Raw genomic sequence first — 27,590 nt, 5'->3', positions numbered from 1 at the left:
TAACTATGACCTGAATCTCCAAAAACAAAAACAAAATCACAACTTCACACAACCTTATGCTTTTTGGTAAATTTTGTTAGTTAGAAAAGGTGTCGCCAAATTCCTTCTGATATTTTTTTGCCAGTAGAAAGTGAGTGAATTAGAACTTTCTCAAATTCCCAACAAATAATTATTACCCTTTGAAAAACACTGTTCACAGCCAAGGTGGTACCAAAGCGATTGCTGAGTAGGATGACCAGTAAGAGAGAGGATCTTTTGGCAACACGTCTGCACATATTTGCACTGCCTTGCACAACTGAAAGGGAGAGGACCATAAGGGACCTTACTAAAGTGTTATTGTCTCCGGTCACTTTTCGCCCTGGGTTTGCTGTCATCCAGAAGTGAAGAAAGGATCTGGTTCGAATGGTGTCGCTTGTTTTTGGGGTTTGCTCGGAGCGGGGCGCCCAGGATCACATCTTGTCCTGAGCCTGGTTCAACGGAAGACAAAGAATCTGAAAACAAAGGAAACCGGGACGGGTGTGTTGTTTAAAAGACAGGGAGGGGGCAGCGGGAAATGCCCTGGCCACGGAAGACCCTCATCTCCCTGGAAAGAGGGATGTCTGAAAGCTTTGGCTGCCTGAGAGGCAGACAAATCAATGGCAGTAAATTATAAATACTGTAATCAACTGCTATCAAAACTAATCATGAACTGGTTTCGTGTAGCAGTCAAAGTGTTGCACTAGAAACTGGGGGCCTCTTGAGTTCTAGCCAGTGATTTTGGGTCAGACATTCTCTCCCAACCCGCCTTGCCCCACTGGGATGTCATTTGTTGTGGGGAAAATAGGCAGAAGAGAACCCTAAAATGTCATAAATGGATAGTGTTCTGGACATGTGGCTGCTCTTACTGTATTGCCACACTTAGCCAAACTGTAAGGGGCCCACTTTTGCCCTTCCAAAAATGAGACAACATCACCCAAAACATGGCATGGTTTTGCTTAAAATTTCAATATCCAAGTTACAAATGTAGAAATCCATTTTAAAATTTAGACAAAAATGCCGCACATCATCTCATAAAAAGAGAAAAGCGGGTTGCTGAGCTGCATGCCTGTATGATCAAATGTCCAGGGGTTGCAGTTCTGAACAGACAATAATAAATTCTCCCTTCTGAGGGTCTTTAAACTGGACCTGTAGTGAACATTGCCCCTCTAAGATAAGGCAAACAGGTCCCTTCAAGTAAAACCAGGTTTGCCGGCACTCACCATGAATCCCTATCATATGTTCTAAAATTAGCACTCTCTCTGCTAAAATCTTCAAGGCCTCCCGCAGTTGTTGGACCCCTTCACCCTACAGAGGAGAGAAAAGGTAAGGGAGAGAAATTTGTGCATGGTGTTAAACTTATATTTCCTCTTTTCCTTTTCTTAAAACAAATTGTAAGTATTTCAGTAACTCATTTAACCTCTTAAGGGCTGGCTGCATTGTTTCAAAATGGTTGATACAGGTAGTCCTCGACCTATGACTGTAATGGAGCCTGCCCATTATAGTCACATGTTGTAATGATCATAAAACAGGGTCAATCAGGTGACCGACCCGATTTTATGACCTTCTTCTGCAGCAGTCACTAAGTGTACTCTGTGTTCATCAAGCAAGCCAATGGTTTGCTATGGGTGTGATTTTGCCAAAGCCTGGAAGCTAGTGCTAGTTTTTGGTAAAACTATCGTAAAATGCGGTCATGTGACCAAGGGATGTTGCAAACGACTCTAAATACAACCGTATTGCTGAGCACCTGAAATTTGGTCATGTGACTGCAGAAGAGGCCCAACCATCAGAACTTTGGAGTCCCATTTTTTGGATCAGTCATACCTTTGAATGGTAAGTGATAAGACATAAGGTGACAACTACCTGTTTTTAATTTACAACAGTAGTCTCCAACCTTTCTGGCTTTGTGGACAGGCAGAGCGAGGGGAGAGGGGATGATTCAATGTGAGTGACGGGCGAACCTGTGTGCACGCATTCTCACCTGCTGTTCATGCAAGTGGAGCCCGCACGCACGCACACACTTGCCTGCCACTTCCCTGCCCAGTTCCGAACAGGCCATGGGCTGATAGTGAGCTGCACGCTGGGGGTTGGGGACCTCTGGTTTACAATATGGGTGGATTCACCAGTACCCACACATTTGCGTGCATACACACAGAGATACACAGCATTTGAAAAAACAGCATAATGATCTTGATATGCTATCTTTCTATTACAAGGAGCATTTTGCCATTCTTGGGGCTTTCTCTCAGCTTTTACCACAGGTTGATTAGAAGCTTTAAATTTCACAGAACTCTCTGGAACATCCATTAATGGCTTGGTGGAGCCTTGGTGGAGCAGTGGGCTAATGCCTCCTTAAGTAACACCAGCTGCCTGCAATTATTGCAGGTTCGCATCCCACCAGGCTCAAGGTTGACTCAGCCTTCCATCCTTCCGAGGTAGGTAAAATGAGGACCCAGATTGTTGGGAGCAATAAGCTGACTTTGTAATAATGCCGCTTGGGGGGGGGGCAAAAGCCCTAATAAGCAGGCATATACATAGAATGAAGGCTATTGCTAAGCACATTTGATTTGTGCTTAGATTGTAAGCCGCCCTGAGTCTTCGGAGAAGGGCGGGATATAAATGGGATTAAAATAAAAATAAAAAAAATAAAAAATGGTTGAAATGCAGGTCTGGAGAAATCTAAACGATAGACAACCAAACAGAGTTGCTGCTTGTTTGTGGCTAGGCAAGGATAGAAAAAGGCTTACTTTGATAGGCTGTTCCTACCCATCAAGGAACTGGATTCACCTTTGATGGTCAGAACTTCAGGTTAATATTCCAATCCTATTTCTCACTTGATATTTACATTTAATAACATTTGGCATTTCATCTCATCTTGTTAGGATCTGAGCAACTGGGAGCAAATAGGATTTAGAGCCTGACACACAATGACTGGAAGCTCCGATAACAACATGGAGATATCATACAATGGCATTTCACATTTAAGGACCAGACCCTGATCTCATATAGTGGTGTTTGAAGATTTTTCTTGTACTCCACACCTTCTAAACTCCTGCAAATTTCCATTCTGTTTGACCAGCTTTTGAAACTTTACCTGAATTAAGGCACAGAAGATCAACTGGAGGATCAAAATTGAATTGCAACTAATATGCAGAAGGCACCTATTCTCTTTCCCTCCCCCATCTCCTATGTCCAGTTATTTCTTCCACAGAGACAGGAACCTCTGAATTAGTGTCTGGAGGTGACTTGAAAACAGATGCAAGCAACCAAGCCAAAACCTAATTCAGAGAAAATGGTGTACACTGAGTTATCACTTGCTCAGATTTATATTTAGTTCTGCCCTTCCCCGAATGACCAACTATACAATCAGGGAATTGACTGAATCTGAATTAACTGGGAAGCTTTGAGTTTGTAATGATTGCGAAGGAGAGTTTTTAGGAAGTGAATCTGCTACATCAAATGCTATCAAGTCTCAGGTGGTCTCTCTTTTTGTCACCTTGTTTACCCCAAGTGGTGGTCAGTTTTAGTTTGTTACAAAAAGCATGTATTGCTTTACCACTTGTCAAGGAAAGCCCTCCAGGACACAAAATATTAAAGAATCTCTCCTACTTTCCGAGAAGTTTGGCTAAAAATGCTGGCCCTTTTATGAACTCCAAGAATAGGCTTCTGAACCCGAGATGGCCTTTTGAATTCAGTGCTAGATAAATTTACATAGCAGCACAAGGAGAGATGGTTGACACGATTCAGAAAAGCTGGTTGCATCCTTACATCAGCACCTCGGTCTCCTTCTTCACCTTTCTTACCAGGTTCACCCTAAAAAAAACCAGAAAGAAATTGATATCAAACTGACAACGGTGTCTTTCCAGTAGTAAAGAGGGATAGAACCAAAGGAATGCTATGATTCAAGCTCTTAAGTCTCCTTCTACATTCCCCAATGTTGTCTCCTCCTGAAGTGCTGGACTTCGACTCTCAATTCTCATCAGCTGTTCCTCCAACATTGGCTGGAGAAAGCTACTCTGTCTTCTCCAAGAAAACCCTTAACTAGCTTAGTTAATGCTATTGGTTGTTGAATAAGATAGGGGTTACAAACTTAATGGGTAGATTCATGAAACCAAGCAAACCATAATGAGGCTTGCCAATAATATTTAGGAGCCAGCAGTGGTTGTGGTCATCTGCTTCAGCAATGGTACACCTGTGCCTATTGAAACAGCACTCCAGGGGCAAGTGTGGGATCTGAATTCCATTAACAATATGCATCAGCTTTGATCTCTTCCTGAAATACACTATCCATTAATGGCGTACTTTAAAATTATCTCCTGGCCCACCCAAGAAGGAGCTCTTCACAAACAAAAACATTGGATTAGAAACAGAGGGCAGGCTTGAGTAACAGGATGTTCCAGAAGAAACTTGGCTCTGATGACTGTCCTTGGAAAAAACTCTGAATGCAAAGGACAGAAAAAGATTTTACCCATGACAGAAGAAAAAGACAGAAAGATAATATACTGGGAGAGGTTATACAAAAAAATGGAAGAATCCATTTTTACATAGTTTTTCTATGTTGTTTCTCTAATCTAACGTCTTCTGGATCTACTTAAGCTAGAAATCCCAAAATTCCAGCCACTAATAAGTCTGAGTAAAGTAATGGGAGGAAACATAGGTATGAATAGAATTCTTTTTTTTCATTTTCGTGCCATCAAATTAGCATTGATTACAAGTAGTCCTCTACTTATGACTGGTTTAGCAACTGTCTGAAGTTACAACAGACCCCCCTCAAAAGATACTTATGACCCAGTTTCAAAGTTTCAGTAGCGGTGGCATAAGTCCGGAGAGGAGCTGGACAAAGGAACAGATCTGGCCAACTGTCAAGTTCATGGCAGTCAGGAAAATCATGCCCATGAATGGGCAGGGCTAGAGGCTGTGAGGGGTTGCTGATTGGTGAGAGTGACCCATTTCCTCCCTCCCCCTACCCATCCCAGGAGAAGAAGGCAATATAAGAGGCCCAGCCAGTGTAGCAATATTGGATATTGTGATAGAACCATAATTGGAAAGCAACAGAGAGAGCTGAGAACAAATCATACAGGAAACCGAGATGAAGATTGACGTGGACTCATTTGGAATGAAGAAGTCAGCAGTAAAGGAAAAGGAGGAGACAGAGGGGACAGAGTGTAAGAAAAGTAGATAAGAGACGTTGCAAACAAAATAATATGAGTGGAAGAATAGAGAGGTGACATAAAGAAAACCAGAGGATTACAGAATGAAACCTAGTGCTGCGAGAAACAATGTGGGGCAATGAAGACTATCAGGTGATCCAGAAAGTGAATGATGGACAATAGGGAACCCCAACAAGTGGTCAGTGGGTGGTGAGAGAGTGATGGGGATCTAAATCAGTGCTCCAGGGAGGAGGCCATTTTGGAGGCCAAGACTAGAGCATTGGCCTGAAGCTGCAACCAGTCATTGAATACAAGCCACAGAGTCTAAATAGGAGACCTTGGGCGATTGCTATTGGTCCTTTAAGAGGGTCTTGATAATGACGATGATGGGGATGAGACTGAACGGAGCCACAGAGGAAGGAGTGCTAAACAATCTGTGCGTAATCAATTAACATCAAAAAGATGCTGGCCTAAATGGGATAGGAAAGAGGTTAGACTACCTAACCTGGGAGAACCTAAGGGGTGGCTAGGACTCCTGGTGCCCCAGTTAGTATGGGCAGTGGGGGAATAAAGTCACAGGAAATTTTTAAAAATGGGTGGAATGAGAGTGAAGAGATGAGTTGGTGGGAGCAGAAGTGGATTGATACCAAGGGAATGGCAGAGTGGCTAGGTCAGATACTCATTAGAGTGATAGAGAGTGGGAATGGAAAAATGTGTGAATGGAATAGGAATGAATGTGAGCTGGAGGTGTGGCTTTTGGGACTCCTGCACCTGGGAGGGGAAACAAGGAAGAGCTAAGAGGAGGCAGTATGAAGGGTGAATGTTAGAAGAGGTAATGGGTTGGAGATAAGAGCTGGGCTGACTATTAGAGAAGAGTAATAGGCAGTTTGATACTCATCTCTCTTCTAGCTCAGCATCCTCACCCTAGTGCCTAAGTGACCATATTGGGGGTTTCCCCAGCATCAAGATGTTGCCAGTTCTATGTAGAATAATAATTTGTATGTTTATGACTTGTCATCTGTTACCAAGACTTGGCTGGAGAGAGATGTGTCAGGACTCACCTCAAGTTTATGAAGTGGGATAGCAAAGAGTGCCTGGGACAATTTGGTTGTGACCAAAGGTCATGCTATGGAGGTGGCTAACCTGTTTCTGATAGTGTGACAAATGAAAGATCCTGCTTATGTTCTTATGTTCTCCTTGCTGTGTGGCCCAGTTCCTATTTGATCCCCTGGAGCTTATTGCAGGGGTCTCCAAACTTGGCAACTTTAAGACTCGTGGACTTCAACTCCCAGAATTCCCCAGCCAGCATTCTAGAAATTGACATCCAGAAGTCTTAAAATTGCTAAGTTTGGAGACTCCTGGCTTATTGGAAGACTGGTTATGGTGTCTCAGCTGGGGGTGCTGTGGAAGCTCAACCTTTATTCCTTGGGTGAAATTAACCCACAAACATACATGGACACACATAAATAAATCACTTACAGGAAAACCCTTAATGCCTCTTTCACCAGTCTGCCCCGCTGGCCCCTGTCAGAAGTAAAATCAATTAATGGGAAAGTCCAGCTGCTAGGTTAGTAGCTAAAGCAATTCCATGTTTGTCTGTTTATATGAGAAGGGGATAGATCAGAGGGATAGATGAGCATCAGAATGTAGAATCAAAAATCTTTTGACCAACATTAAATAAAACTGAGTAAATGTAGTGTTTTGATACAATGAGATACCTTTTAGAAAAAGAAATAACTAAGGCTTTGGGAACAAAACCTGAGATCCTTTTGCTTATTTGTATTATTGTTCTTACTATTTTTTTAATAGTACCATACTAATGAGTTACCAACCTCAAGGTGGTTTTCAATAAAAACTTCAAACAGTAAACATTAAAATCCAACAAAAATTAAACGTCTGCTCAAAACATGTGTTTATAAGGCTTTTTAAAATGCCAGCAAAGTTGATTTCAAGTTCTGAAGAGGCAATGCAGTTCCAACACTAAGGGAACTATAGACAATTCCTGGTGACCCTTGGAAAAATATTATTTTTATTAGATTTTTATCTCAGCATATTAACATAGTTTTATATAAAATTCAAGATGGCAGACATAACATTATTGCCTTCTATTTTCCCCATAAAAACCCTGTGAAGTAGATTGGGCTGAGAGACAGTGACTGGCCCAAAATCACCCAGCTTGCTTTCATGGTTAAAGGAGAACTAGAACTCATGCTCTCCTGGTTTCCAATCCAGCACCTTAACCACTAAAATTGGTGTAGAAGAATGTATAATAATTGGTTCTTGGGCCTAATGTACATTGGTCTTAACGTACATTGTATTTTGTTCTGAAATGTATGGGGTTCAATACATTCCAGTGGCATTGGCTGTTTCCCCACATTGACCAATGGAAGAAAAACAGAATTTCTTCTGTTCAGAATCTTCTTTTGAGCATCCACCTGGTTGCCTTTAACAAGATCTTATGGATGTCTATGAAGATCCTCAGCCATCCAGGTCATCGTTGTCCCAAAGATGCTTTTTCAGAAAATGAACAGATTTCCAGAAAACATTGTAGACTACAGGAACAGGGCAGAAAACATCCTGCATTCAGAAGGCTCCACACCCATTTGCACTACTCAGGTGACCCTGAGGACACAGAAAACCTCCAAATAGCCCCAACGACTCTCTAAAACAGACATGTCAAACTTGGGACGTCACGTGATGATGCGCAACTTATCGGGACGGTTTTGCCATTGTCGGCAATGGGGTGGGCACGGCTTCCACATGACACATCCGGCCCGTGGGCCAGCAGTTTGACACCCCTGCTCTAAAAGAAGGCAAATGACCAGCTGTCTGCAAGGAATATAAATCCTTCCATTTCCCACCATCTGGTCAGAGCTGAAGAAGCTTCTTGGGTGAGAAGCGAAATGTCTTCAAAGAAAAACAAGAAAGTCCAGTTGCCTCCTGAAAAAGCACCTTCAGGACAAGAGTTTATGGAAGTTCTGAAGCTACTCCCTTTTGGGTCAATCAGCAGAGATCTACCGAACTGCAGTATAGAACAGTGAAAGAGAAAGAGAGAATAGTTTAAGGGCCCACCTGCTTTGAAGAACAGCTTTTTCCCATATGAATTTGCCTGAAGTGCATTTTTTCATCTACGACCCTTCTCTTGATATCATAATAATCTCAGGTATACCAAACTATATCTGTCATTAAATATATTGTAGGACCAAATAATATCTGACAGTAAATATGCCACTGTGTTGTGTAAGTCTGTGCTATAATCCAGACTCAAAGAGATGATTTGGTATGCCTGAAGGTAATTGCCTCATACCAGTTGGTAAGTCCTTATAGAACTGTACTCTTTTCTGGGCTTTTGCTGCACCAGTGAAGATGTGTTTGATTTAATATGGTGCCAACAAGTACAGTGTGGACAGTTTATGCCTGATCACCTCCTCCCCTCTGAATCTGGATTGATGCTTTGCCTCAGTATTTAATAATCTTTTAAAGATTTCATTTTAGCTGTTGAATACAGATAGTCCTTGACTTACAATCGATTGCTTAGTAACCATTCAAAGTTCTGACAGACAGACATGGGGGAGGGGCTTACAACCTGGTTGCAAAGTTTCAACGGTCAATCCCCACACAGTAACATGACCACACTTTGGGCGCTTGGCAACCAGGTTACATTTACTGCTATTTGCAGCATCCCATGTTCACGTAACCACATTTTATGATGGTTTGACCAAAAACTAGCACTTACTTTCAGTTTTCAGCAAAACCAGCTCACAGCAAGCCATGAGTTTGCCCTGTTGGTGCAGTGGTTAAAGTGCAACATTGCAGGCAACTCTGTCCACAGCCTGGAGTTTGATCCTAACGGGGCTCAAGGTTGACTCAGCCTTCCATCCTTCCGAGGTCAGTAAAATGAGGACCCAGATTGTTGGGGGGGAATATGCGAATAATGCTTTTTACATTGTAAACCGCTCAGAGAGTGCTGTAAAGTGCTATGGAGTGGTATATAAGCCTAAAATTCTATTGCTACTGCTATGGGTTCACTTAACAACCATTGCAAAAAAGATTGTAAAATCACATGGCTGACCCAATTTATGCCTGTCATGTCTTATGGTGGTGATGGGAAGGCTCCATTATGGTTGTAACTTGAGGACTACCTGCAGGCAGGGGTATCAGAGCTCCTTATGTCATGAATGATAGTTTCCCCATGCACTACAGATTTTATTTTATTTATTTTTATTTTAATCCCATTTATATCCCGCCCTTCTCCGAAGACTCAGGGCGGCTTACAATTTAAGCACAAACCAATGTGCTTAGCAATAATAATAACGATGAGAATGAGCTGAGACGTTGACATTGTATAGTTACCAAAGAGCAAGCAATACACCACCTTGTGATGTATGCCAGCACTATGTGGAGTTAGTCAGTCCAATATCACAATTGCATCATGTAACATGAAGGTTGCTACAGGAAACATCTTTGATGCCAGCAAGACTTCCTCCTCACTAATTAAAAAAAATGGAAAGCTGCCTCTTTGTAAGATCAACAATAGCCTCCAATTTAATCCTTATTTCTATAAATGTTTCTGGGCTTCATGTGAGCCCCACGTGAATTTTTAGGAAATGGAAACAAAGAAGAATTACAGTCTTGTGATTCATTCAGGAGCAAATCTAGCTGCGCAGATCTTTTAACAGGTCAATTGGGATAGTATAGAGCATTTAGAACAAGGGGCAGAACAACGTTTCTCAACTTTAGCAACTTTCAGATGTGTGGCCTTCAACTCCCAGAATTCCTCAGCCAGCCATCTTAAAGTTGTCAACTGAGAAACTCTGGTGTAGATGAAAGAATTCTTAAGTGAGCAAGCAAGCCAAACAGCCATTATGGGAGCATACCAAAAACATGCTTCCAAAATTCAAACTGTGTCCATTGACTCAAACATTGCCCCAAAGTTCATAGTGCATATTTTTAATGTATAAAAGGGATTTGCTGAACCACACCAGTGATCTGTAAAATGGCACAAATCTAAAAATTGGCTTACCCTTTCGCCTCGATCACCTTTTGGGCCTTTCAGCCCAGGCTGTCCAGGAGAACCAGGAGTGCCCTGATAGAAAGCAAAGACATTAGAACCGTGTTTGTCATCCTGGGCTGTTTTAAGATGTGTGGACTTCAACTCCCAGGATTCCCCAGCCTGAATGAATTCTGGGAATTGAAGTCCACACATCTTAAAACAGCCCAAACTGAGAAAAGTTATATTGCTTATGAAAAGCTGTATTCTCTGATGGCTCCTTCAGCAATAATTATGTCTTATGTTTTATCAATAGTCAGTGGTTTACCAATGAATTCACTACTATAACATAAACAATACAAGATATTATTGTAATATCACAGAATCTCTTCCGTATTAATACAGAGTGCTGGATCCTTTCATAGGTAGAAAATATTGCCTTTTTCAAAACAGATAGATCACACATTTATCTTGCCTGGTTTTACCATGACCTGCAAATACCATTGCCCCTATTTATTATTATTGTTGTTATTATTAATATTTATGGCATTTTTGTTACAAATGCTGACTTTACACAACATGGGGTGTTTTTTTCTAGCCTAGCTTTATGTCAATAACTAGCAATCCTTCAGCATTGCAGAAAAAGTACAGGTACTCCTCAACTTACCACCATTCGTTCAGTGACTGAAATTACAATGGTGCTGAGTGAAGGGACAAATGACCTGTACTCAAAGTTGCAGCTATTGCAGCACTCCTCTAATCACATGATGAAAATCCATGCACTTACCAATCCACCCGCTCTTATGACTGACCGCAGGAACATTGCAACTGCCCCCACCAGGCAGTCTTTCCCCCACATTCCACTTCAAAGGGCCTCAGAGGCCTTGGGCCTCCTCCCTGTCCCAGCACATCTTGCTCTACTGACCCTCTCCTGAAGGTCGCCTTTCCAAAAGAGAAAGTCAATGCAATGTGTGGCCTTCCTACTACAGAGGCCCCCTTGTGCCATTCCAGCCGCCGCTGCCGCCAGAAGCAGCTGCAATTCTCACAATCACTTAAAAGGACGTGATTTTCCAAATCAGTCAGCCTAGAAATTTAGGCTCTTCTGAGATTGCCCTAATGAGGCAGACCTCCAGAATGGCCCCAGGTGGCCTCTGTGCATTGGCTGGTGCTCTTTTGAAAAGGTTGGCTGCAACGGACTCAGTTGTGGTCGTACGTTGAGTAATACCTATAACTATATGGGTTGTACATCATTTGAAAGGTTAAACTATATCATGTGTCTGGTACAGAAAGGCAGAATCAGGGAGATCAAACTATTACGACCGTGCCTCTTTTCCAAAAGGAAATGTTAACAGTAATGTTTTTAAAGCTTAGTAAAAAAAATCACTTTAATTTGACCTGAAAAGGCTCAACAAGTGTGTGAAAAAGGTTTGCCTACCTGTACTCCAGGTGCTCCCATTGGCCCTGGGGCTCCCTTGGGGCCTGAAGATCCAGGTGGGCCTGGTGAAAAACATGTTAATGTATTTTAAGTATTTGCATATTACTTAATGCACATGTGTATTCTGATACAAATAGCAATGCTGAATTAAAAGTTGCAAGATTCCAGACTTTCGTCAAGCCAATGATATCCTGATATGTTGGATTACAAATTCTGTCATTCCCAGCTGCCATGAGCTTAGATGATTTAATTAACCTCTTTTGTTTAATATATCTGGAGGCATCATGCTGAGGAAAACTCTAGATCAGACATGTCAAACTCGCGACGTCACGTGACGTGGCGCAATATATCGGGATGGTTTTGCCATTGCTGGCAATGGGGTGGGCGCAGCTTCCGGATGATGCATCTGGCCTGCAGGCCGGCAGTTTGACACACCTGCTCTAGATCATCATCTAGGATTCATCTATCTCAGACATGTCAAACATAAGGCCCGGGGGCCGGATCCGGCCCACGAAGTGGTTTCATACGGCCCGCGAAGCCATCCTGGAAACAGTGAGGGAACGGCCCCCACTGCCTTGGCCCTGGCCCAGAGACCCTCCTTCTGCCAGAGACCCTCAGATCTGTCCCACTCCTGCCCAGGCCCCCATAGGCACCCTTGATGCGAACGAGGTAGAGCTGGCCACGCCCACCCAGTAGGCCATATGCACTCTAGCCACGCCCATGCAGTAGGCCACACCCACCCTGGCCATATCCGCCCGGCCCCCTGAGGGCAACCACAATACTGATGCGGCCCTCAATGAAATTGAGTTTGACACCCCTGATCTATCTGTTCTTTTTTGTTGGAGGAGAAATGTGGAGAATCCCAAAAAAGTGGTCTTTGGATCTCACCAGTGCCTTTTTTGTAAAAAAAAAAAAGGTGCTGGAACTCACACACATCATACAACCCGCCTTGCCTACCCTACAAGGTTCCATCCAAAAAAGGTACTGGAACTCCGTTCTGGGCGTTCTATGACAAAAAAAGCCCTGGATCTCACCAAAAAAAAAAGCATAGGGAGAAGGATAGACAATGATCTTGACATGCTAGCTTTCTATTATAAGGATGTGTTTTGGCATTGTTGGTGCTTTCTTTCAGCTTCCAACACAAGTTCATTATAAGCTTTAAATTTCACACACCACTCTGGAATATCCATTATGGCTGATGTGCAAGACTGGAGAAATCCAAATGATGGACAACCAAACAGAGTTGCTGCTTCTTCGTGGCTAGGACAAGGGTAGAAAAAGGCTTACTTTGATAGGCTGATCCTACCCATCAAGGAACTGGATTCACCTTTGATGGTCAGAACTTCAGGTTAATATTCCAATCCTATTTCTCACTTTTTATTTTTAATAACATTTGGCATTCCATATCATTTGAGCAGTTGAGAGCAAATAGGATTTAGAGCCTAGCATGCAATGATTGGAAGCTTGTAACAATACAGAGATACCATACAATGGTATTTCACATTTAAAGATATAGTGGAGTTTGGCAATTTCACACAACACTCCAGAACAGAGTTCCCCAATGTTTCTAGCTTTTCAAACTGCCAGGGGGAGGGGGGAAGAGGGGATGGTTCTGCACATGAGGCCAGCAATCACACGTGTGCAGCTAAATTTACACAAGCAGTGTGCACATGCACCTGACACTCACTTAAATAGGCCACACTCGCACACTTGCCCTCTGCTCATACAAGTGGGGATGTGCGTGCATGTGCACGCCGGCTGTTTCCGCCACCCGGTTACAAACCCCTCACAGCCCACTAGTGAGCCACAGCCCACAGGTTGGGGACCCCTGCTCTAGAATACCCATTAATGGCTGATGTGTGGGACTGGAGAAATTTAAATGATGGATAACCAACTCTCAAGCTTTTAATTCCATTCATTTGCAAAAAATAAACCAACTTGAAAAATCAATTTATTTCTGCAATTCTGGAACAAGTTTTGGCAAGAAGTAATAGAACAGCCAGATTCATTTTACTTTATAATTTTTGAAAAATAAAACAGCCTGAATTTTAAAAAATGGTGATACAGTAAGGACCTCTGAATTAGTTAGGGTTAGGGAGATTTACTGGCACATTTAAAGGTATTTTACACAGGCGAGGTGTATTAAACCTGAACAAAAGTTTACACCTCCAATTTGTTTTGATTTATGGCTGGAAAGCAGCAGGAAACTTGTGATTTCTTTGCAATTTTCTGCTTAAATCTGAATGTTTCAGATTGCCCACACTCCTTCCTTGCTTTTAGGAAGCAGTGCCAAGAGTTGAACCTTGTGTTTCTGCAAGCAAAGCAGGTGATCTTCCCTTGAACTGGTGACAGATCCAGACGCCACCTATATAACTTGCCAGGCATAATTTTGGATCCTGCTTCCAAATCTTTGCCCTGGAGAATTCTTGTGACTCCAGACAGGCTAGAACTTCCCGGCGTCTCTTTCCTAACAAGCGTTGAGTCCTTCCTGGCATGCAGCAGCTGACTGCTTGGCAGAAGGAGAAGGCTTATTTGGACTGATCTGCTTGTTAATGCTGCATCGTTAAGAGATTGCCTTCAAATGGCTTTACCCTACCTGGGGAAAAAAAGGGAGGGGGAGTGATATAATTTCTTCCAGACGCCGACTATTAATTACACTTGCCAATCTTTGGGGAGAGGGAGGGACTGGTGTGGGCTCCTTCCAAACGTAGCCTTAATTGTTTCAGTTGAAACCCCCAAGAGCTCCAGACACTCACCAGGGCAATTGAATCTGCCTTCATAATTAATGCAACCCTCATATATCAAAGTCTGGGATGAAATGAGCTGAAGGCTCAATGCAGGAATGCAGTAATAAGAGAAAGAACGTCTTGTCATCCTGATGGAAGGTCACTTTTGAGTGCCTCTACTGTGGACCAACCACTTAAGACGATTCGAAAGAAAGAAAGAAAGAAAGAAAGAAAGAAAGAAAGAAAGAAAGAAAGAAAGAAAGAAAGAAAGAAAGAAAGAAAGAAAGAAAGAAAGAAAGAAAGAAAGAAAGAAAGAAAGAAGGGAGGGAGGGAGGAAGAAAGATGAGAGGGAGGGTGGGAGGAAAGAAAGAAGGAAAGAAAAAGAAAGAGAAAGGAAGGAAGGAAGGAAGGAAGGAAGGAAGGAAGGAAGGAAGGAAGGAAGAAAGAAAGAAAGAAAGAAAGAAAGAAAGAAAGAAAGAAAGAAAGAAAGAAAGAAAGAAAGAAAGAAAGAAAGAAAGAAAGAAAGAAAGAAAAGAAAGAAAGAGAAACATTATAGTTAGAAGTACAGGCCAGTCTAATGGAAGGAAGAGCTTTTTAACTATCATGATTTAATTCCTGATTGTTCACTGGACTGAAAAGGTTGCTGTCATCTGCAACTATATGATCCCCTTTCCCCACTTTTTCAGTTTAGGGTTGGGCATCTTTTGGGTAGCCGGAGACAGTTCACAACTGTTATGGTTTGAGTTGGTGTGAGAGTTTCAGTAGTTGAATAAAAAAGCAAAATGGGCGTGATTGGAATTACACTTTTTAAGAAATCACGGGTAATCCATAGCCCACAGCTGCCTATCATTCCTGCAGACCCATTTTTGTAGGCATCCACCCCTCAAAGATTATGCTACTGAAATTTGGCAGTAAAATGCACTTTACTTTGGCATTTTATTGTTGTGTCTTTTTTTTTACTAAATTAAGACCCCCAAATAGGTTGTTTAAGCCTCTGGCAGGCTTAAAGTATATATGCTTTGTACAAGAATCCCTCCAAACTGATAAAAGAAAGCCCTCTTTTCTCCCCCACTCCCACGTCAACTTCTCAAAGGAAATTGCAAAAGAAATTTATTCGTCCTTCTTATAAAACAGGGAGAGAGAATTTTTTGTGTAGTACATTTACAGCTCATAAAATTGCTGCCACAGGAGTACAAATAGCTCTGCTATACAAGCAGTCACAGCAAATCATTTACCTGCTTCTCTATTCTGTAGGCTGTTCTCTTACCTCCCTATGGGGCAACAACATCACAGGCAGTCCTCAATATATGACCACAATTGTGACAAAAATTTCAGTTGCTAAGTAAGGTATTTGTAAAATGAATAGTGTACAATTTTAGGATTTTTTCCCCTTGTTGTTAAGTGAATTACTGCAGTTATTAAGTGAATCTGGCTTCCCCCATTGATTTTGATTGTTGGAAACAGGCCTGGAAGATCACAACAAATGGTTGTAAGTCGAGGACTACCTGTATGCCAAAGAGGCCAATCGATGAAATTCGCTGCAAGCTAGCTTCCTATTTTATTCTGTTAGTTTAAAAAACATTTTTTAAAAATCTGGAGGGACAGAAAAACTGGTCAGCATCAAGGTAAGCATCTGTTCATACTGGTGAACATGGATATGATATTATTTATTCCTTGTGCAAAGCTGGTTTTAGGTTTTCATAGGACCAACCTCAAAATGTTTTAATTGCTAATACAGTAAATAATGTTAGATATATAACCCACATAAAGCAAAGCTCTTTGGGGGCCTCAATCATTGTTAGGAATACAAAGGGATCCTAAGATTGAAATGTTTGGAAGTGACTGCCTAGTTTGTGGAAAGCTGGCAGAAATAATAATAATAATAATAATAATAATAATAATAATAATAATAATAATAATAATAATAAGAAGAAGAAGAAGAAGAAGAAGAAGAAGAAGAAGAAGAAGAAGAAGAAGAAGAAGAAGAAGAAGAAGAAGAAGAAGAAGAAGAAGAAGAAGAAGAAGAAGAAGAAGAAGTTGGAAGGGACCTTGAAGATCATCTAGTCCAACCCCCTGCTCAGGCAGGAAACCCTATACCATTTCAGACAAATGGCTGTCCAGTCTCTTCTTAAAAACCTCCAGTGTTGGAGCATTCACAGCTTCTGGAGGCAGGTTGTTCCACTGGTTAATTGTTCTAACTGTCAGGAAGTTTCTCCTTAGTTCTAGGTTGCTTCTCTCCTTGATTAAACCTGAAAAGTTTATAAAAACACTTCATAGTCTCATCTTTGCTATTTTTGGTGACGGTGACAGTTGTCAACCCTTTAAGGTAGACCAGGTCAGAAAACCAATTGCACAAGTTTAACTGGAACTCAAGACAGGCTATTGAAATGCTACCATAAAAAGCTGTGTTTTCCCATCCTTTCTTCTTATAGTTAAGGCAGAGGCAGTTTGAGGCTTTTTTTTCTAATCCTTTCTTCAGTTCCTGGGCTTAAAATGTGCTTTATTTTTAACTGCTGCTGCATAGTTTCTCCAAGTTCATCTCAGTGGCTCTCCACAATGGTGAGCACAGCACTGCTTATCGTATGAACAGTTCTTAGCCAAAATTTTGATTCACTTTGATTCTCCAAACCAGAATTCGTCAATCTTAGCATTTTTGAGATGTGTGTACTCCAACTCCCAGAATCCCCCCAGCCACACATCTTAAAGTTGGTGAGGTGGGAATTGAAGTCAAACACTTAAAGTTGCTGAGCTTGGCAGACACTGCTCTAAACAAATGCGACTACTCCATCTGTAACAGAAGCCCTAGTTTTGTGGGGTATATCTGGATTTTTGAGAGCACATGTGGAACTCATGTGGCTTCTGAGATGGGGAGGCTTTATAGTTGCCATTGGGCAGAAAATTAGTTGCAGTTCACTAATTCACCAGAAGGAGACGTGAGAGTCCCGCTAGCCCCCACTTCTCTACGAGGTTGGATGTTTCCTTTCTCTGCTTAACTTTGCCTCTTTGGTGAGTGTGCTCCAAACAAAGCTCCACGGTGCAGCTGACATATTCTTATCACGCAAGAGCGCTTATACAGTCTTGCTGAGTCCCAGAAACATTCTTGAAAATAAAGATGATTGTTCAAGCTGCTACTTTGTTTGCTTCCCATTTATTTTTTCCAACTGGAACACAGATGGGAAGATTGAGGGTGGGATGTTAAAAAATAAATAAATCAGGTGTGTCAAGCAAACAGGTTCTAGAAGTGATTGTACTTGGAGTGTCAAACACAGTTGTTACTTTATTCCTCTGTTTCTATCAAACCATCTGTCTTACCTGGCAGCCCTATGGGTCCTGGTGCCCCACGAGGTCCTGGCAAACCAGCCAATATAGTGTCAATGACAGTAGATGCTAACTGTGGCTCTCCATCTGCATTAGCAAGAACAAGAGGTGAGACATCATTGCTCTTGTTAAATTAAATGCATGTTACTGTATTTTGTGCCATCTGGTGATTTCCCTTGAAGACTAATAGAATTTCAGAGTTGGACAGTCAGTCCTTCAGTTTCATTTCTTTTCGGTCCACGTTTTATGGTACAGCACAAGATGCAGCCATAGCATCCTGACTGTTTGCCGTCTGCCCTCCAAGGAGAGGAAGCCCTGTGCTTCTTCAGACAGTTATTTGCATTGTTGATCATCTCTTACCATTAGAGTAAGAATATCTCCTAACATTGAGCCAAAATCTGTTCCCTGTAATTTGCCTTTACTTGCCTCTAGCCCTACCCTCCGGTGAAACAAAAAACAAGTCTGAACAATACTGCAATAATTACTAGCATGCATCTTTTCTATTTTTCCATTCGTTCATTGTCCTGCAAATTCACCCCATCTTCATTCTGCTCTTTCTGAATTCTGGCTTAAAAAGAACACCCAATGTTCATTTCCAAAATTAGTCAGGTAGGCAAGAGTTCCTTTGACCCATCTGCAGCTTTTCTCCATCCTTTGTTATGGATCTGCTGGTATCCATTAATAAAATATTTCAAAACAATGATTTTCCTGCCATCCTACGTGATGGTACCAAAGTTTTTTTTTTAATGCAGTATCTAGGTAATATACTCCACAACTCCCATGTTTTGCTATAATATTGAACTGCCTTACAATTTTGTACTATCATGTTAAGACTGCTGGTTTCCCTTGTTCATGCAGCATTTTATGAAAGTGTAAAAAGGGCCTATTTAAAAAAAAATGAACAAAAAGAACCTTACTGTTGGAGGGTGTTCCAATTTCTATTTTAATACAGGCAGTATGGGCTAATGACTTAGTAACTGTTTGAAGTTATGACAGATTCCTCCCCAGAATTATTTATAACCCATTTTCAAAGTTCTGATAGCTGCACACACACATGCAGTCACAGGGTTGTATTTTGGCTGGTTGGCAACTGACTTGCATTTACAGCTGTTTGCAGTCTCGCAGTCACATGACTGTAATTTTTAGCTGATTTTGCTGATTTCCAGCATTTACTTCCTATTTCCGGCAAAAAAACAACCATTTGGAGAAAATGGGTTGGCTTAACAACCACTAAGTTTACTTAATGACTGTCGCAAAAAAAGTTGTAAAATTGGGTGCATCTGTAATCTACTTAAGACTGCCATAATTTACAACCATAATTCTGGGCTCAAATATAATAATAATAATAATAATAATAATAATAATAATAATAATAATAATAATAATAATAATAATAATAATAATAATAATAATAATTTAATTTCTATACCGCCCTTCTCCAAAAGGACTCAGGGCGGTGTACAGGGCAATAAATACAATAAAAATACAGTGTACAAAAGTTAAGATAGAATTAAATATTAAAGCCCAATTACAGTAAAAATTAATTAAAATTAATATTGAAAAACCCCAAACCCCTCAGACCAGGCCGGCTTGTTCAAATAAATAAGTTTTTAGGTCACGGCGGAAGGAGCGAAGGTCAGGAGCCATCCGGAGCTCAACCGGTAAACAGTTCCAAAGGTCTGGCGCGCCCACAGAGAACGCCCTCCCCCTGGGGGGTCACCAGTCGACACTCTCTGACCGACGGCACCCTGAGGAGGACCTCTCTGTGGGAGCGCACTGGACAAAGGGAAGTTGATGCTGGCAGCAGGTGTTCCCGTAAGTAATCCGGACCCATGCCATTTAGGGCTTTATAGGTCATCACCAGCACCTTGAATCTCACTTATATGGCTATAAGTCGAGGACTATCTGTAATGTGTATGTTGAAGCCAATAAATTCTAAAAGAATTTGCTATGCTCCCTTGTTCTTCTGAATATCTCTCTCTTGTCCTGGACCTTCTGGTTTATTTGTAATATATTGGTAAGGAAGCTAAGGTTGAATGAACATGCTGGAAACAGGATAATGAATTGGACAGAGCATTACCTTGGTGTTTTCCCTTATTTATTTCTCCTTTTTAAAAGCAACCATGAACATTTGGAGAAAATATTGTTCTTTCTTCCTCTCCCCTTTCCAGAATGAAACCTTCAATAGTGTTGGAAAAAGAACATTGGACAGAGACTAAAGTAAACTGCAGAATATAAAATAATGAAATGGGTAGGTGAAGAGAAACAGGGACACAGCTCACGGATCCAGGAGAAGAATTTATAGGACCTGAAGTGCAAAGTAAAACAAAGGTCTGGGCCTTGAGATGTTTACTGAGATGGTCAGGCTATATGCAGTCCAACAATTCCCAAATTCAACTTTCCCAACTTAGCTAACGAGTAGGCTGGCTTGGTCGCTCAACAGTGAGAAACTGGTGAAGTGGGCACAGCAGCGCCTGCATTTTCTGCGTCGCATGAGAAAAGCACATCTTCCTTCCCCTGTCCTGACCACCTTCTACAGGGGGACCATCAAGAGCATCCTGTCATACAGCATCACAGTCTGGTTTGTAAGCATCACTGCTTCAGACAGGAAGGCAGTGCAGAGAATGGTGAGGATGGCCGAAAAGATCATTGGCAGTTCCCTCCCTCCCATCCAGGACATAGCACAGAAGCGTTGCTTGAGCAGGGTCCGTAAGATTATCTGGGACACTACACATCCTCTTCATAACCTGTTTTCCTTGTTACCTTCTGGGAGGAGGGGGCTTCGTGGTATCCATAGCAGAACATCCAGATTCAGCCATAGTTTCATTCCATACAGCATTAACCTTGTGAACTCTCAGGCTTCCTCCTTCCATTATATATTCAAGATGGACAGTATTTAATATTTATTTCTCATGTATATGTAGGGGTGTGGGTCTATACATATGTTGTATGTAGTATGTTTTAGGTGTGTGTCGTGTATGTGTCTCACTTTGAGAGCGGGCAACTAAATTTCATTTTTGACGTTTGCCATTGTGCCCACAGTAAAAAAATGACAATAAAGGTTATCTTATCTTATCTTATCTAGTGTCCCTTCAGATGTATTAGACCTACAACTCCTACAATTCTCCCGCCTTTGGGAACACTAACTGGACGCTACTAAGAAATCCTTAAACCAGGAGTCAACAGCATCTTCAAAAAGCACACCGTATCATGCTTCTTCTAATTTTTAAAAATTAAAAATGCCAAACTCTTACAAGATCTCATGTCTGAACAGAGACTTTTCGAGATTTGGCTATATCAGGTGAAAGTGGATACTGCAGCATTATTATTGTCATCACCAAGAGATCATCACCATCATGATCCTTGACCACCATCTAGTGGCACTGCAGATGCTGCAAAACCAACTGTTTCTTCTTGCTCCTAAGTAGTAAAAGAGGAATGTATCAATACTAATGGGAACAAACCAATATCAAAGTTTTATTTATTGATGATTATGAGGTAGAGTAGAACAGATCAACATGTGCAAATAAAAGGAAGAATATTGTCAAGTATTGAAACCAACCAAAGAGCAAGTTATACTATTTGAGTTACTAAAAATACGTAATATTTTCCCTTTTTTTCTCCCAACAACACAAAGAAGCAGTGATTTAAGCCAAAGAACTATAAAATCCTGTAAAGTGATGTCATTTGAACTGACTTGAGGTTGGTACCTTCCAGTTACAGCTGTCATCAAAAAGCTGCCCACTTTCATAACCCAAAATAGCTTAAAAGTGCTTTTTGCTAGACTGGTCTTCTCATACTGGATGCCTTGGAATTTCCTGACAGTAAAAACTTTTCATAGCAATGGCTCAGAATGATGGGAGCTAGGTCTCAATACACCTGGAGCACTCCTGATGAAAAAAGAAAGCAAAAAAAAAGCTTCATGAAGAAAATATCTGAAAAAACAGGTTGACCCAGGGTTAAAGGTAAAGGTTCCCCCGCACATGCGTGCTAGTCATTTCCGACTCTAGGGGCTGGTGCTCATCTCCGTTTCAAAGCCAAAGAGCCAGTGCTTGTCCGAGGACGCCTCCGTGGTCATGTGGCCGACATGACTAGACGCCAAAGGCGCACGGAACACTGTTACCTTCCCACCGTAGTGGTCCCTATTTTTCTACTTGCATTTTTACGTGCTTTCGAACTGCTAGGTTGGCAGAAGCTGGGACGAGTAACAGGCGCTCACTCTGTTACGTGGCACTCGGGATTCGACCCGCCAAACTGCCGACCTTCTGATCGACCCAGGGTTAGGAAGATAGAAAAAATATTGATGTTTTTGGACGGTTGGAGGAGATTCCTGAGAATACCATGGACAGCCAAGAAAACCAACAAATGAATCCGGAATTCTCATTTGAGGCACAAATGACAGGCTCAAATTATCCGACTTCAGGTACCTTATACAAATATCTATTCCCTTGAGAAATCCATAATGGGGGGAAAGGTGGAAGGAAGAAGACAATAGGATGACCAACAGCACAATGCCCCACTGGAAGATCTAGAAGACTAGGTTAGGAACATTGTGCAAAAATAAATAAATCTATCTATGTGGTTGCTAAGAATCAACACTAACTTCAAAATAACCATCAAAGCACATCATCATAGTCACCAGCAGTTTACCCCTAACAGTAGTTTTTCACCATTATCTAGGTTCTGCTTCCCTCTGCTGTTAGTAATTTGGAGCTGCAGCTTAAAGTTTTGCAACAGGTTCTGTAAAGCATTTTGCTTCACAAAAGTTTGTTTCACCCCTCTAGGAAGAGCTAATCTGGTAATTGATGAAGATGACAGCTAAGGACTAACTTTGCAGACCAAAGGCCATGAAGCTGAAGTGGCCAAGCAGATCTGGTGAGAAATCCACAAGTAGCAGGACCAAAAGCTAAAAATTAAATACATTTGAATTCTTGAAAGGATCTAACATAGGAGATGAAGATCTCTTCTCTAAACTGTTCCAAAATACAGTTCATAGAATAATGAATTTAATTTATAGGAAGATAGATTCTAGTTAAATATGAAACTTCCTAATGCTAAGGGCAATTTGAAACCAGAACCAATTGCCCAGAGAAATGATAGGTTATATTTAAAGATTTGTGTGTGTGTGGGGGGGAAGCAGGGTTCAGGGAGACACTGAACACCTCTCTGGAAGTTTTAATTTGGATTCCAGCACTAAGGAGGGGGTTAGATTTGATGGCTCAACTATTAGCTTCCTAGGGTTCTATCAAATCTGGAACTTCCATTTTGGTAATGCAACAGTCTTCATGAATCAACAATATCAACATTGGTCTTAGTCTTTCAATACTTCTGTATTCTGATGTCAGCTGCCTTCAATATTCAAATAAAAATAAAAAGGTCAGAATAAATTAGGGGGGCCTAATTTAGGGGGGGCTTTGCCCAGGTTCGCCTGGTGCACCAGTTGCGGCCCTATCTGAACCGGGATGCCTTGCGTACAGTCACTCATGCGCTCGTGACCTCTTGTTTGGACTACTGTAATGCTCTCTACATGGGGCTGCCCTTGAAGACCACTCGGAGGCTCCAACTGGTGCAGAATGCAGCTGCACGAGTTGTGTTGGGAGTCTCCCAATACTCCCATGTTATACCTTTGCTCCGCGAGCTGCATTGGCTGCCATTTGCCCTCCGGGTGAGATTCAAGGTGCTGGTAATGACCTACAAAGCCCTACATGGCATGGGTCTGGATTACCTACGTCCTCCGTCCAGTGTGCTCCCACAGAGAGGGCCTCCTCAGGGTGCCTCCGATCAGAGAATGTCGACTGGTGGCCCCCAGGGGGAGGGCGTTCTCTGTGGGCGTGCCAGACCTGTGGAACCGCTTGCCGGTTGAGCTCCGGATGGCCCCCGACCTTCGCTCCTTCCAGCGGGATCTAAAAACCTATTTATTTGAGCAGTCCGGCCTGGTCTGATGGGTTTGGGGTTGGGTTTTTTAATATGGTTTTAACTATTGTATGTATCGGGCATAAATTATTTAATTGTTTTTTAACTTTTGTACTTTGTTTTTTAATATTTATTGCCCTGTACACCGCCCTGAGTCCTTCGGGAGAAGGGCGGTATACAAATTTAATAAATAAATAAATAAATAAATAAATAAATAAATAAATAAATAAATAAATAAATAAATAAATAAATAAATAAATAAATAAAATAAAATAGGTTAAATAAATGTGAATAAATAAATGAGTATATAGAAAATAATTTGCCTAATCCCTTTTCAGAATTGCTTATGCAAAGTTTCATGGATATATTCAGGACTGGCCCAAATATTAGGCAAACCAGAGCAACTTCAGCCTCATTAGACAGATCAGGCCAAGAAATCACAGGAAGGTTAAGCCTACCTTTTCTGAGATTGGCTACAGTAAACAAATCATGCAGGTCTGATTGTGCTGGACCTTCTCCTCCTCCTTATGGTTCAGTGAATTACGCCCCTTTTGCCTAGGCAACAGAACTTGCATATCTCAAGCAAGGTCATCTTCCTTACTCTCTAATCTCAAGTGGTAGACATGGACAGACAGTGAGTATGGGCAAGTTCTATCTTCCTAATCCGCAGCAAAGGCTTTATTGCACTTAAGGTAATGTTTGTGGCTTTCTAGAATAACTTGCCACCCGAGACAACTGCCCGAGCCATGTTGCTCTGAGATGATCCTTCTGGAGACGCCTTGGGAGGTGGCTATCATATGCACCTGCACAGGCAGCCATTCTGGAAGACTCACAAAGTGTGCTTCAGAGAGAGCTCTCAGAGGCCAGCTCCGTGCTGATCTAGAGGATAAAAGTGGTCTTCCGGTTGATGGAAGGGGCAAATGAGAGGAAAAAGGGGAATCATCACATGTCCTCCTCCCACCCATGCGGTCTCTCCAGTCACCTTTAAGGCATATCTTACAACTACAATCATATTTTTTTTTGTATTTGTCCTGAATGACCGATATTGAAGTCAGTATATTACATAGTCTCCATCTCGGCTGCTCTCTCTCTTTCTCTCGCCGTCATATTTTTTTTTACCACCCTTCGGTCACAAGGGTTGGGAACATGTTGCCCTCAAGACAGCCTTGAAACCCAGATTGTTTATTAATTAATGTATTAATCAAATGTATATAGCTTCCCATCTGCCAAAAGAACTCTGAACAGCAAACAACGATAAAAATAAAATGCAAATTTATAGTTAAGAATAAATAGACTGAAGCTCCTAAAAAAAATCTCCATTTTAACATCCAAGCATACCCACGTTTCTTTCAGTCAGTGGGCAGCATGACAGGCATTCTAGCCCAACATTTTTAGGATGGCCACTGTCCCCTCCCCCATGGTTTTCTTTCCTTGCCCTTCTAAACAGTCCTGAACATTTATTGTTTTTCCAACGGGGATCACTTTTATCCAATCACTTGATCATTTTAGCTCCTCTATTCAACACTTCTTTTTCACTTCAGAAACCACTGGGATGGCATTTCTTTTTGGAAAGAGAAGGCTTGGAAGAGAGTTTATTCAAGGTACCATGATGCAGAGCAATATTTTTCAACCTTGGCAACTTTTAAGATGTGTGGACTTCAACTCCCAGAATTCCCCAGCTGTCCACACATCTTAAAGTTGCCAAGGTTGAAAAACACTGATGTAGAGAGTAAGAAGGATGACCTTGAGCCTGGCTACACATCTTGCGTATCTCCATCAAGGTCCTCTTGCTTACTCTCTGCACAGAGCTCACGTGCTTGCCCTTTCTCTAGGTTCAGGTCACACATAGAGGAAGAGGGGGGGAAATCAAAAGAAGGATACTCTTCCATCTCTTCACTCTTGTTGTGCTTGCAGAAACTCAGAGAAGAGAGGATTGTTGGAAGTAAGAGGGATGGCATAAAACAAGATGGTAGGGAAATGTCAGAATGGTCAATAATAACAAGAACTTCAACATATGCCCATCAACAACTACCTATGTGGCCATCCCTCGTTCAACAGTTTGTTTTTTGCAATAGTTTGTTATATGTATTTGTTTCTTTGTAATTATTTATGTAGCTCCTGTTTTTTTTTTTATTCAGGAGCTCAAGACACTTCCTCCTCCTTCTGTTTCAGCAACCCTGTGAGGGAGGTTGAGTTGACAGTGAGGAACTGGTACCAAGGAGATTCCACGGCTGAGGAGGGGCTTAAACCTGGGTCCTCCCCCCTCCTAGTTCAGGACTTTCACCAGTATTCCTCAACAGCTCTTTATGCGCATATACAGTTTACTGGGTACGCATTTCTTTTTCAAACCATGTGTAGACCTACTTTCTTTTTCACCATTGGGCTGCAGTGAGTAAAGAACTCCTTGTTGAAATGTTAATGGGAAATTTGGAGATGCTGGAGGTCCCGGTGGCCCTGGTGGTCCAGGAATCCCTGTCTCACCAGGATATCCTCTAGGTCCTGGAGGTCCAAGTTGTCCTAGAATTCAGAGCAAAGAAAGAGTCACGATTCCTCAGAGCACTGGAAGTGCATTGGTTTTGCTGAGGATTAAGCTGAGCCTTAAGGCATCTGTCACAGAGCCTGTTCCTTAATGCAAAAAATCTTGCTTGAAATATGTGAAACATTGATAAAGGACAACTTTCTGTCACAGCTAAGGCATGGCCAAGCATGAGTCATTTCCCCCCAACCCCAGGCTATCAAACCACTTCCTCCCAACATTGGATTATCAAGCATAAATATTTTGCATGCCAATTTCTAGACATTGGTGGAGAAAGTCCTGGCTGTGAGGAGGAGACCAGAGCAAAAGAAGATTAGTGCATCCAATTGAGCTACAAAGCAACTAAGAACCAAGGAATAAGCCAGTTTGTAAAAAAAAAAAAGTCTAAATGGTAGAGGAAAGTATACCAACTTGAGGAGAATGGGCTGCTCAAGTGAGCTTCAATTTGAAGAGGAACTTTTCTTAGTCCTCTCCAAAAAGACTGAATGGCTGGCCTGGATGGGGAAGCATCCTCACTCCAGCATAGAAGGTTGCAAAGAACTATACAGGTAATTCTTGATTTACAATCTTTTGTCTTTAATGACCATTTGCCGTCTCAAAAGAGGTGCTTTTCAGCCCATAGAGCACTTCTAGCCATTGTAAAAAGCTGTACTGCTCCCCCACCAGTCACATGACGACATTTTGGGTGCTTGGCAACTTGTTTGCATTTACATCTGGTTGCCATGTGCCCTCTTATCATGCAAGGAGGCAAAATCCTCCCTTATGCTGCAGGAATGGACTTCAAACTGGCAAAAATATTAGCAGAGAGAGGGAAGGCACATTCAGATTTGCAAGATTACTATTACTATAATCCTATAATAAAAGTATTTTTAATATTTATAACTTTGTTTACCAAGTCTGGTCTACCTTGAAGAGATGACATCAGTCTTGCAAGTCTGAAAGCAGCTCCCCCTTCCTATCTTTATCTACAAGAGAATTAGGGAGGATCAAGCCTAAGACCCTTTCTCAAATTATATTTCTGCTTTGGATTCAAATCTCTCTTATCTGACAGTTGGCTTGGTTGCAACTCTTCCTCTTATTCCTCAAGGTTATTCTCACAGCTCATTACACTTCTTCTGCTTAGCTCTCTAGGTGATGGAGGAACATCCTGTTTCATGCTTATTCCCTGCTTATTTTTTTATTTTTTTTATTTTAATTCCATTTATATCCCGCCCTTCTCCGAAGACTCAAGGCGGCTTACAAGCTTAGCAGTAGCCTTCATTCTATGTATATGCCTGCTTGTTAGGGCTTTCACACACACCCCAAGCGGCATTATTACAAAGTCAGCTTATTGCCCCCAACAATCTGGGTCCTCATTTTACCTACCTCGGAAGGATGGAAGGCTGAGTCAACCTTGAGCCTGGTGGGACGCGAACCTGCACTAATTGCAGGCAGCTGGTGTTACTTAAGGAGGCATTAGCCCACTGCTCCACCAAGGCTATTCCACTATTCCTCTTTTGAGCTGATA

General features: G+C 41.8%; 1 protein-coding gene across 1 annotated transcript in view; it reads right to left on the bottom strand.

Annotated features, from left to right (window-relative positions):
- Positions 1-333: 333 nt before the first annotated feature.
- Positions 334-27,590, bottom strand: part of LOC308679213 (collagen alpha-1(XXVI) chain-like) — a gene marked incomplete at both ends in the record, with an annotated part of 40,502 nt that continues 13,245 nt past the window's right edge. Inside the window, 8 exons of the mRNA XM_081346804.1 lie at positions 334-491; positions 1,239-1,323; positions 3,784-3,828; positions 6,645-6,689; positions 10,189-10,251; positions 11,591-11,652; positions 17,629-17,721; positions 25,912-26,064. Coding sequence (XP_081202930.1) covers positions 334-491; positions 1,239-1,323; positions 3,784-3,828; positions 6,645-6,689; positions 10,189-10,251; positions 11,591-11,652; positions 17,629-17,721; positions 25,912-26,064 — 704 coding nt within the window. The remainder of the gene's footprint in view (positions 492-1,238; positions 1,324-3,783; positions 3,829-6,644; positions 6,690-10,188; positions 10,252-11,590; positions 11,653-17,628; positions 17,722-25,911; positions 26,065-27,590) is intronic.

This window comes from Vipera berus (genome assembly GCF_964194415.1).
Source record: "Vipera berus genome assembly, contig: HAP1_SCAFFOLD_42, whole genome shotgun sequence".
NCBI lineage: Eukaryota > Metazoa > Chordata > Lepidosauria > Squamata > Viperidae > Vipera > Vipera berus.
This window is presented reverse-complemented; position numbering and strand designations above follow the sequence as displayed.